Raw genomic sequence first — 11,811 nt, forward strand, 5'->3', positions numbered from 1 at the left:
TCTTTAAAAACATTAAAAAAATTTTCAATTATAGTCAACATTAAATATTATATTAATTTCAGGTGTGCAGCATAGCGGTTAAACATAAGCCACAAACAAAAAGGGGGGTGGGCAATACACCTTCGCACGTGAACCTGATTGATCAGTGCTAGAGGCTTAGGTACCTGATTCAAGCAGGGCCAATCAGGTGCTCTCTCATGAGAATTTTTAACATTATATTTCAAAATAATTTCTCAGTTATAGAAAAGCTACAAAAAGCATACTCAAATATCCTTCACCCTGCTGCTTTATTTCCTGAGCATCTGAAACTTCAAGGGAGATGCATGAAGATAGGGAAATGACATACTCCTAAACTTCTCCTGAGCAGCCTAGCTGCTCCGGCTTCTCTGACTCAAGATTTGGTTGTTGGGCTTCTCCTTATGTTGCCCTAAGTATTTTTCTCTTAAACTGAGGTGTGCTGGTTATTAAAATGTGCCCTCCACACCTTAGACTATGGAGAAAAGCAGTCCTAGCTGCTGAGCTCCTAAATCCATCATCACTTTCCCAGGAGGCCACATTTCCCATGAGCTTCTCCAGACAATGACTGAGTGTGGCAGGGAAACTGAGGCAGGCCCATTCCTGGGGGGCACAGGACTTGTCTGACAGGTGATTTTCACTGGAGGATTCCCAATGGCCTTTTCTAAAACCTGTTAAGAATTGCACTGCAGAGTAAGATATTTTCTACCCAAACTGTTTTTTGCCTTCTCTACTTCACTCAAAGTTTACATCAAATTATGACAGTTCTTCTAGCCTCCTTCCTGTCCAGTTTGCCTTCTTTTTGTAGCAAATGTTCTCTACCCCCTTGTTGGCTGCTTGTCTATTTTGCCCCAAGGATGTCATGCTCTATTAACCAGCTTCACAACTATTTGCACATTAAGCTCTCTGGCCTGCCCTTTGGACCTTGTTGGCTCTTATAATAATTGCAGCCCCCTGGATTTTGGTGATTAACCACTGCTATAGGGTTTCTACCATGTCAAGGCCTCATCATACTCATGTATATTCATGAGCCTGGCTCTGTGACTGCAACTCCTACTGTCATTCCTGGTCAGAAAAGAGCCATTTCTTAACTTATTGGTGATGTTGGTATCATTTTCACAGCTCATTCCTAATCACCTTGATGAATGGTGTGTCCTCTGGGCCTCTTACGGAACACACCTTAAGATGGGTCTTCTGGCCTTCTAGAATTTATCCATCCCAGCATGCTCATTTTCCTCAGACACTTTTTTTGATTGGTAAAAGAATGGTTTATAAAAGGAGTGGAACAATAAATGCACTGTAGACTAAAAGCAAAAGGGGAGGGCATGTGATGTTTTAGAGTGGAAAGCAGCATGAATCAACTTGCAGTTAACCTCTGGTATGAGAGGAATGTTGAGAATACAAGCCTGGTTGGAAACCTGGGTAATGAAGGAAACAGGAAAGTAATTTACTTCAAGGCTGAGAGATTTCACTAGGTCTATCCTTCTGAAGAAAACATTTCAATTCGTATTTTCCCCCATAAGTTGAACAGATGACAATGCACTAGATGGATCAATTGAAGAAAGAGAACAGGCAGAGAATACAACAGATGCACATAAGTGAAAGAATCAGGACTTACATAATGTGTGGAAAAATATAGTGAAAATAGTGCTATGCCTTCACATGCACACTGCTGTTTTTTCTTTCTTGTTACTCTCTTTTATTTCTACCTGTGACCTATGGGTTGAGCTATTCAGATGCTCAAGACTCTACTATGAGTATCTTTTTAATGGTGCCCCTATGAGCTACTGAAATTTATTAGAATTCTAATTAAATAATTGTACTTCAAGCCTACTCTATATACTAAGCCAAGCACTAGTTTATTTCCTTTGAGAATTATATGAAGTAGCACGTCTGTATAGTATCCTGGACAACAAAACAATTCAAGCTAAATAAAATTATCCAAGTTTTTGCTTGCACTTTATGAGTCCCCAAATATATCAAGAATATTTCTCCTTTGCCGTCATCTTGTTCTTTTGCTCATTTCTAGCTAAGGTCTCCATAGATATCTAGAGGGCTTTGTTTTGTTTTGTTTTTTTTTAGATTCAGCTAGGAAAATACTTTGCAATATAGCTCTTTAAACATCTCAAAGTGTAAGCCAGTCAACTTTAATATTCTGTGTTTTGCCTTTCTGAAGCTCTAAGTGGCTAACAGGCATGCAGAATTACCACAACAAATGTCCCCCAAGCATAAGAGTCAGGAAACATAACTAAATTTCCAAACCAAATCTAATCAATTCCTTTATAAAATAGTATTGTTCAAGCAAAAGATGTTCTTTAAACAACAAATACAAATATTGTCATCTAACTTCACTTGGAAAAATATGATGGATAGAGAAAACAGAAAACAATAACAAGATTTTGTTTTAATATTTTTCAGTGCTATGTCCAACTAGGACCTTTAAATTTAAAACTCATGAGAGGATTCTTCTATGAAAAGTTAAATGGTGACACAATACTTATATTCTCACATGGAATTGCTTCCCAAATTCTATTCTCCATTTACTTTGGAATCACTTCAACTCAGATGGCAATGCAAGGAAGGGGTATAATTTTGTATTATAAACTATCACAGCATTTAATACATTATTTTATAATTTGTCTATGCCGCTACTTCACACATTTAAGCTCTTTGAGTGCAGGGGAATATATTTTTATTTTCTATTTTCATAAGGCCAAACATAAGGTAGATCTCCTGGTCACTGGTGTGCTGGTAAACTATATCTCTGAAAACAAAGAAAGACACAAATGCCCTCTTTATTTGCAGTGTTTACCGATTCCCATGGTATATATAAATGCTGATTTCAGCTGCCAATATGGCATCGTCAGAGTTGAGATGAGATACACAGTAGGGTTCTCACAAGCCGGTGTGAGCTCCAGCACACTGCTGCCCCAGTGTTTGTGGAGTGCATGAAGCATCTTTCCTATTGATTAATTTTCCAGCTACAACAAAATTGATGTGACTCCCATCAGGTTTTTAATCTCTATTTTTCACTGAGTTTTTCTACCATTTTATTCAACTGAGTTTTAAGCTTCTGCCGGTCTCTTAAATTGATATAGTTACTGTGAGTCTCTTTCCCAGAGCCAAATAGGTTAGATCTAACTATGTACACTGTTTATATGCTGAAAACAATGACTTTTTTACTTTGGTTCTTTGGTTGGTTAAGAGAGCCATGTACGTCCTTTACAGCATTTGTAAAATCCCTGAAATTTATGGAATATAGTATGAATGTATTTATATGTGATTTTCTGTGGAGAAGGGCCAATGGATTTCATTAGATTCCAAAAGGACCATTGTGTAGAAAATGGTTAAGAGTCTCTGCCTCTAACTTCCTTACATTCTACTACTACATGATCCTTTTCAGTTCTCCAAAGTTCCCATTTCCTGTGATGAATTACCAAATGTCCCCAATCCTTGAAGCTTTAGCTATTGACTGACCACTAAGTACTAGATAATGATCTATGGCTTACTTTTTGATATATCTATGCCTACTTTTTGTATTATTAGTAATTAATAAAGAAAACTAAAGTATACTCTAAGGAAGCAATTGTGGCTTTTTAAACCATGATTATGAAAATGAAGACCTAGTGTTTACTTTTGATCTCATAACATGGTTCCTAGATGCTTTTGGCAGGGCCTGAAAAGCATGAGTGAAGAACATGGTGTCTAAATTACAGAAAGCCTGGGTTCAAATTAAATTCTGCTCTGTTAGATGTCTGGCCTTTGATGAATAAATAAGTGTCTCTAAGCTTCAGTATCTTCATTTTAAAACAATTAATAATTTAATTGAGTCACTTAGAAGACTACATGGAATATATCTCAAAAGCAGTTACTAGGACACCTAATATAAAATAACAAATGTTAATTGGTATGAACATTATTATTATTTTATTGTTATATTTTTCTGTTTCCATTATTGGACTACAACATTCTTGATGTATATCATATGTATACTTTATAATAGAAAACACAAAAATGCTTACTAAATGTTTGCTTAATAAATGAATGAAATGAGAAAAAATACCTGACAGGCAGTTACCTATCAGGGTTGCTTTTCTACAGTGAAAGTAACTTTTATTAGGTTTTTCTCAAAATTAATCATCTCTGCTTATTTTGTAAGGAGAAGGCTGAGTATAGCTTTACGAATCTGTTTTGTTTTTACACTATAGATGATGGGGTTGAGCACAGGGGGCAAAAGCAGGTATATATTGGCCATCATTGAATGGACCACTTTGGGGGCTGATTGGCCATAACGATGCACCAAGGACAAGCTAATCATGGGGATGTAGAAAATAGCAACTGCTCCAATGTGAGAGACACAAGTACTAAAGACCTTGTGCCGTTCTTTGGGGGAGGCCATGCTGAGCACAGAGCGAATGATCAAGATATAAGACAGGACAATGCATGGTGTATCCACCCCTGTGGTCAGAATGAGGTCAATTAATCCACAGATGTTGTTGGCCCGAGTATCTGAACATGCTAATTTAATCACATCTGGATGGTAACAGTAAGAATGGGAAAGGACATTTGCTCTACAGAAATAGAGGGGCTTAAAGAGCAAGAGTAGTGGCACTATTAATGTTATAGTCCGTATAATCATTAAGATACCCATCTGAATGATTCTGGAATTTGTGAGAATAGCAGTGTACCTTAGAGGGTTGCAGACTGCCACATAACGGTCAAAGGCCATAGCCACCAGCACCCCAGATTCTATGAAAGTAAATCCATGAAGAAAAAACATCTGGATAATGCAGCGATCTAGACTGATTTCTCTTGCATTAAACCAGAGGATAGCTAATGTTGTTGACATTGTAGAAATAGTCAAGCCCAAGTCAGCAGCTGACAGCATGGAGAGGAAATAGTACATGGGCTCATGGAGACTGTGCTGGGTAATGATGACAAACAGGATCATGCTGTTCCCAGAGAGGGCAATGGCATAAAGACAGCAGAAGGGAACGGAGATCCAGGCATGGACAGACTCCAGGCCAGGAATGCCGCTCAACAAAAACGTTGGAAATGTAGAAGTCAAGTTACTTAAGATCTCCATGTTATGTAGATTTGTAGCATTTATCCTCACAATGCTCACATCCTAGAAAATAAGAAATTACATAGTTATATAAAATATGTAGATACATTTTCTTTTGATTAAGAAAGTTATCTAAAGATATAAGTACTCTACTATTGAGAAGGCTCTAAATCAAACTTTATTATATAAATACATATATATATATTTGTGTTTAATCTTAAATTCAAGGTAAATATGACAATATAATTTTATAAATATTGAAAGAAAATTATTTTCTATATTGACAGAATTTAAAACTCCATTAAATCACAAGATAAGTGATTAGAGGCTTAGTTAAAAAATCAGTGCATTCATTTTGAATGACTTGTGCATGAAATGACTAACAGGAGTCCACTTAAAGATATCTATGGGTATGCAGTGCTCATGTATATATGAATCTCCAGGCAAAATCTCCAGATTTTTGCTGAAAATATACATTTGGAAGTTATCATTGTATAAGTGCCATTTTAAATCAAACAGTATAGGTGAACAAAGTCAGAAATTAGATTTACAAGAGATAGCTGGTGAAGTGAAACTCTGTAGTAATTATTAGAAAGGTCTATACACTCCAAAGCAAGATGAAACTAGGCAGCTTTACAGGAACGTAAAACCAGGAGAGCATGGTGCCATGACTGGGTGTTACATGCACAACTGTGTTGAATTGCTTGAATGGTCAAGTCTTCTAAGGATTAAAATCTGCAAATGCATCTGAGAATATGTTAGTGACCCTAGAAAAAATAGTGGAAGTCCAGCATTGAAAGCTGAGAACCTGTTACAGTGACTTGAAGAATGAATAGAAAAATAAGTAGTGGAGGCAGAGTGTCTAGTATTGTTGAAAACTTATCAGTGAAGGCAAGGAGAAAAATAAGCCACGACCAAAGAAGACTGTAAGGTGAATGTAAGATTTTTGTCAGAATGGAAAAACTTAGACAAATGTACATATTTACAAACCCATGTTAAAGGTACATACAATACATAGAGAGAGACTAAGGATAGAGAATGCTAGGGATTAATTGATGTAGAAAATTCCTTAAGAAAGTAGTGGGTGATTGAATATGCAGCATGATAATAATTAGCCCTCAAAAAGATGAGGGTGATCATTTCTGCTGACACTAGTAAGGGACAAATGAGTAGGTTGGCAGAGAGTTATATGAGGAAAACATCACCCAGTGCTATTTTTTTTCTACAAAATTTTTTATTGTGGTCAAATATACCAAACATAAAATTTACCATCAGTCATTTTTAGGTGTGCAGTTCAGTAATATTAAATAGATTTACAATTTGTCCAAACATTGCCACATTCACTTCCATACCTCTTATCTTATAAAAGTAAAAGTCTATACCTGTTAAACAGTAACTTTATTTTTCCCTTTCCAAGCCCCTGGCAACCACAATTAACACCTTTCTCTGCCTCCTTACCAGTTTCATATGGAAAGGGAGCCTTCTGAGTCTTCACTAGCAGAGTGAGAATAAGTTACAGTTCTGCAGCCATGAACTTTATAATAAATAGGTATTAAGCTCCGGGGTCATTGGTAAAATTTAAATTTCCCTGGAGCCATAAAAAGAGAAAAACTTTTCTCTTCATCTGTACATACAGGACAATGCTGTGTAATCTCAGAAGGGTTTTAGCTACTAGCTCAAGTGACAAGTGGCCCTTAGAGACCTTAAATGCAAAGCAAATACACAAAATTATCCATATAAATGAATGTTACACCTTGCTCTGTCACTGGGGAATAGAGGAGAGCATGTCATTGTCTCTGGATTATCAGTATGCTGGGAAGATAGGAAAGCAAACCAATATTCACTGGAATAATTATGGTGACAATGAAGATAGAAGGAATATGTACCCTAGTCTGCAAGACCCTGTTTCTTCATTACTGCAATGACCCACAGGGAGGATGACATCCACTCCTGAATCCATCTCTATTCAGTGACTTACTAGCTTTTTCCCAAGAAATCAGTCAGTTCCTGGTCTATTAAATGGGCCTCATTTTTCTTGTGGCTGAGGTCACTGTTCTCATGAGTTCTCATGTGCATGTGTTCTTGCTCTCATACTTGCTGTTTTCCTGTGGTAATAAGTTTAATATCCCCAACTCATGGAGGATTTTCACCAACTTTGTCCAAAAGGGGGGGGTTTATCTTGGGTAATTGAGCAACAGATGCAGGTTATTTTGTAGACCTAGCAATTCATTCTAGATTCATAGGAAAAGCCAAGATACATACCCAAATATTATGTTTTTCTTTACAAAGAAGCCTCACATTGGTAGAGAGTCTAGATATCAATTAAATCAGTAAACTGTTCCCCACTTAGCTATTTTTCCTTAATTTATATTTTTCTCCCTGTTTCCTTGCATGAGAACTCTTTTTTTTAAAATATATCTTTATTGATTTCAGAGAGAGGAAAGGAGAGGGAGAGAGAGAGCTAGAAACATCAATGATGAGAGAGTCATTGATCAGCTGCAGCCCACAACCGGGGCATGTGCCCTGACTGGGAATCGAACCCTGATCGCCTGGATCCTAGGTCGACGCTTAACCGCTGAGCCACGCCTGGCCTGGCTGCATGAGAACTCTTAATGACAGAGTGAAGTGTTCAGTTCAAGCTTTATAACTCTATGTGGAACTCTTATCAAATGTCTGGACAGATATTTCAACAACAAAAACGAACTATGAACAAATCATTGTGTGAAATTTTTAGTCAGTGTTAAAGAATGAAAAGTTTCACCATTATTGCCTTCAAGGAGCAATAAGAGTGAGAAAGCCCGTTAGGACCACAGAAAGATAACTGTTAAAGGAGCCGGACCACAGCATTAGGTTGACCAGCATTTGTGCAAAAATCACCACACCAGCTTTGAAGATTCTAGAATTGGTTAGAATCCGAGCATATCTTAGGGAATTGCAGATGGCAACAAAGCAGTTGAAAGCTATGACCAAAAGCACAGAGGATTCCACAAGGGTATATCCATGCAGAAAGAACATTTGTTCAGTGCAGGCATCTAGGCTGATGATCCTGGCATTAAACCAGAGGACACTCAGTGTTATGGGAAGAAAAAAAATAGTGATGCCCATGTCAGTGGTGGAGAACATAGAGAGGAAATAGTTCCTGGGCTCATGGAAGCTGGAGTCAGTGATCATGATATAGGGTTTATGCTGTTTCTCCAAAAGAGGAACCACACAGATGAAGCAAAACAGGATGGAAAACCCAGGATGGGTCCAAGGCTTCTAGCCCTGGAATTCCAGCAAAAGAAAGTTGGGGATTGGAGTTACCAATGGATAGCATGGCAGCCTGCGTGAAACAGTGCTCCCCTTCAGTAAGTTCCTACAATGAAACATTTCATTGAGTCAAAGGTACTCTCTGTTGGGTATTTTGATAATTGTTTTATTTAAATATGTTTTACTGATCTTTTCATTTGTATTACTTCTCACAAGGCCTATACGAGGTAGACTCCCAGTCATTCATGTTCTGATAAACCAAATCGTTGAAGAAAAAAGTACCTTTGCAGTGTTTGCCAGTTTTCATAGTATCAGTATTGATTTCAAGCTGCCAATATGACATCGTTGAGTTAAAAGAAATACACACAATGGTCTCTTGAAAGACGGCATATTACTTCCCCAGTGTCTGTGGGATATGTGAAATATTTCTGATATTTATTACCAGTTTCCAACAATAAAATACAGGTTTCCATCTCCATTTTTCTCTGAAATTTTCTACTATTTTATACAACCAAGTTTTAAGCTTCATGTAGTTACCGTGAGTCCCTTTTTAGGAATCAAATATGTTAGACCTAGCTATGTATAGCTGTTTATAGCTGAATGTCACAAATTATTTACCTTGTTTCTTTGGTTGGTTAAGAGAATGTCATGGTCCTTCATGACATTTGTGAAACCTCTGAAATTTTATGAAAAATACTATGTGTGTTTATATGTGGTATTTCTGTGGAGAAGGCTTCAGATTCCAAAGGGGCCATTGACCCAAATGTCCTTACATTTTACTCCATGATCTTTTCTAGTTCTCCAAAGTTTCCATTTTCTCTAATAAATTAGCAGATGTCCCAAATTCTTGAAACTTTTCTATTGACTATCCAATATTGGATACTGACATGGCTTGCATGCCACAGCACATATTATGCCTATCTCTTGTACTATTAATTATGAATGAAGAAAACCAGCTAAAGTATACTCCAAAAAGGCTAGCACTACTTTTCTAAGGCATGGTGTATTGACATGGAGATCAAGTTGTTACATATGATCTTATAACATTTTTCCTAGTTGCTCTTGGCAGAGTATATACTAGAGAAGAGAATGGTATCCAAGATAGAGAAGGTCTGGATTAAAATCTCAATCCTGCTATGTTAGATGTCTGGTCATTGAAAAACTAAATGTCTCTAAGCTTCAGCATCTTCATCTCTAAAATACAGGGATGGGCAAAAGTAGGTTTACAATTGTGAGCACCCAAAACACAGAGTTTATTCTGGTATTGTTATTTATTTATTTATTATTACATTTGTATTATTTATCTTCTTATTTTTATTATTTTATATCCTTACTTATAATTTATTTTGTAGGTAATGATGTCTGTTAATTTAACCTTGCCCACCTTTGTATAATTAATAATTTTATATATGTCATTGAGCTATTGTAGGATAAATAGAATATGTCTTTAAAACCTGTTAGTAGACCAAACAGTATAAAATAAATACTCAGTAAATTTTAATTGCTACATATATTATTTTTATTATTTAATTATTATATTTCTGTTTTCCTTATTAGATGACCCACAAATACCTGGGATATATCATACTTGTATTTTATGACTGAAAACATAAAAATGCTTACTAAATATTTATTGAATAACTGAACAAAATAAGAAAAATTATCTAATAAGAAGTCACCTACCAGGTTTGCTTTTCTGTAGTGAAAATAATTTTTATTAGGTTTTTCTCAAAATTAATCATCTCTGCTTATTTTGTAAGGAGAAGGCTGAGTATAGCTTTACGAATCTGTTTTGTTTTTACACTATAGATGATGGGGTTGAGCACAGGGGGCAAAAGCAGGTATATATTGGCCATCATTGAATGGACCACTTTGGGGGCTGATTGGCCATAACGATGCACCAAGGACAAGCTAATCATGGGGATGTAGAAAATAGCAACTGCTCCAATGTGAGAGACACAAGTACTAAAGACCTTGTGCCGTTCTTTGGGGGAGGCCATGCTGAGCACAGAGCGAATGATCAAGATATAAGACAGGACAATGCATGGTGTATCCACCCCTGTGGTCAGAATGAGGTCAATTAATCCACAGATGTTGTTGGCCCGAGTATCTGAACATGCTAATTTAATCACATCTGGATAGTAACAGTAAGAATGGGAAAGGACATTTGCTCTACAGAAATAGAGGGGCTTAAAGAGCAAGAGTAGTGGCACTATTACTACTACAGTGCGTAAAATTATTAAGATGCCCATCTGAATGATTCTAGAATTTGTGAGAAGAGTAGTGTACCTTAGAGGGTTGCAGATTGCCACATAGCGGTCAAAAGCCATAACAACTAGTACCCCGGATTCCATGACGGTAAATCCATGAAGAAAAAACATCTGGATAATGCAGCGATCTAGACTGATTTCTCTTGCATTAAACCAGAGGATAGCTAATGTTGTTGACATTGTAGAAATAGTCAAGCCCAAGTCAGCAGCTGACAGCATGGAGAGGAAATAGTACATGGGCTCATGGAGACTGTGCTGGGTAATGATGACAAACAGGATCATGCTGTTCCCAGAGAGGGCAATGGCATAAAGACAGCAGAAGGGAACGGAGATCCAGGCATGGACAGACTCCAGGCCAGGAATGCCGCTCAACAAAAACGTTGGAAATGTAGAAGTCAAGTTACTTAAGATCTCCATGTTATGTAGATTTGTAGCATTTATCCTCACAATGCTCACATCCTATAGAAATAAGAAAGTACATAGTTACACAAAACATCTAGATAGATATTCTTTGGGTTAGGAAACCTATCTAAGTTTATGAATAAGTTCTCTATCATTGAGAAAACTCTAAACTGAACTCTGACATTCATCTGCATTCATATCAGGGATTTTTAGTGAAATACACAAACATTTTGTCTTAAATTCAAAGAAAATATGCCAGTATAATTTTATACATTGTAATGATGATTATTTTATATAATGACATAATTGTAAGGTCTATTAGATCATATGATTCTATGAATAGAGACTTAGTTAATAAAAATAATTATTATTTTAAATATGCCATGTATTAGGTCTGAAGTGCCCATGTGGGTGTGAATCTCTAGGCAAAAATCTCCAGATTTGTGCTGGAGACCAAAAAAAAAACCTCAGGTTTTTGCTCCTTTTAGATTTGGAAGTTGTGAGTCATTTAAATCTAACATTTGGGTGAACGATTTCAGAGAATAAACTTATAATAAAAATCAATGATGATGGAACTCTGCAGATTTATTGGAAGGACCTATACCCTAAAGTGAGATGAATCTAGACAATTGACAGGAACCATAAACACCAAGAGAGCACGGTGTCATAACTCAGTGTCATATGAACAATAGTGTGGAATTGCTTCTGTGGTCAAGTCTACTAAGGGTGAAATGTTTTAAATGAAAGCCCATGTAATGGTTATATTAGTGACCCTAAAAAACAAACGATTGAAGTCTACCAATGAAAGCT

At 36.6% G+C, this 11,811-nt stretch overlaps 2 protein-coding genes across 2 annotated transcripts; both read right to left on the reverse strand.

The window, feature by feature from the left end:
• Positions 1 to 4,162: 4,162 nt before the first annotated feature.
• LOC308565166 (olfactory receptor 51F1-like) lies at positions 4,163 to 5,101 on the reverse strand (the record flags this gene model as incomplete). Its single annotated transcript, XM_081153976.1, has 1 exon — positions 4,163 to 5,101. One exon carries the CDS (start codon positions 5,099 to 5,101, stop codon positions 4,163 to 4,165), a length of 939 nt encoding a protein of 312 aa, XP_081010102.1.
• Positions 5,102 to 10,077: 4,976 nt separating this feature from the next.
• Positions 10,078 to 11,016, reverse strand: LOC308565168 (olfactory receptor 51F1-like; the record flags this gene model as incomplete). Its single annotated transcript, XM_081153978.1, has 1 exon — positions 10,078 to 11,016. The coding sequence occupies one exon, from the start codon at positions 11,014 to 11,016 to the stop codon at positions 10,078 to 10,080; it is 939 nt and encodes a 312-aa protein (XP_081010104.1).
• Between the last annotated feature and the right edge of the window lie 795 nt (positions 11,017 to 11,811).

Source organism: Miniopterus schreibersii (assembly GCF_964146895.1).
Source record: "Miniopterus schreibersii genome assembly, chromosome: 12".
In the NCBI taxonomy this organism is placed as follows: domain Eukaryota; kingdom Metazoa; phylum Chordata; class Mammalia; order Chiroptera; family Miniopteridae; genus Miniopterus; species Miniopterus schreibersii.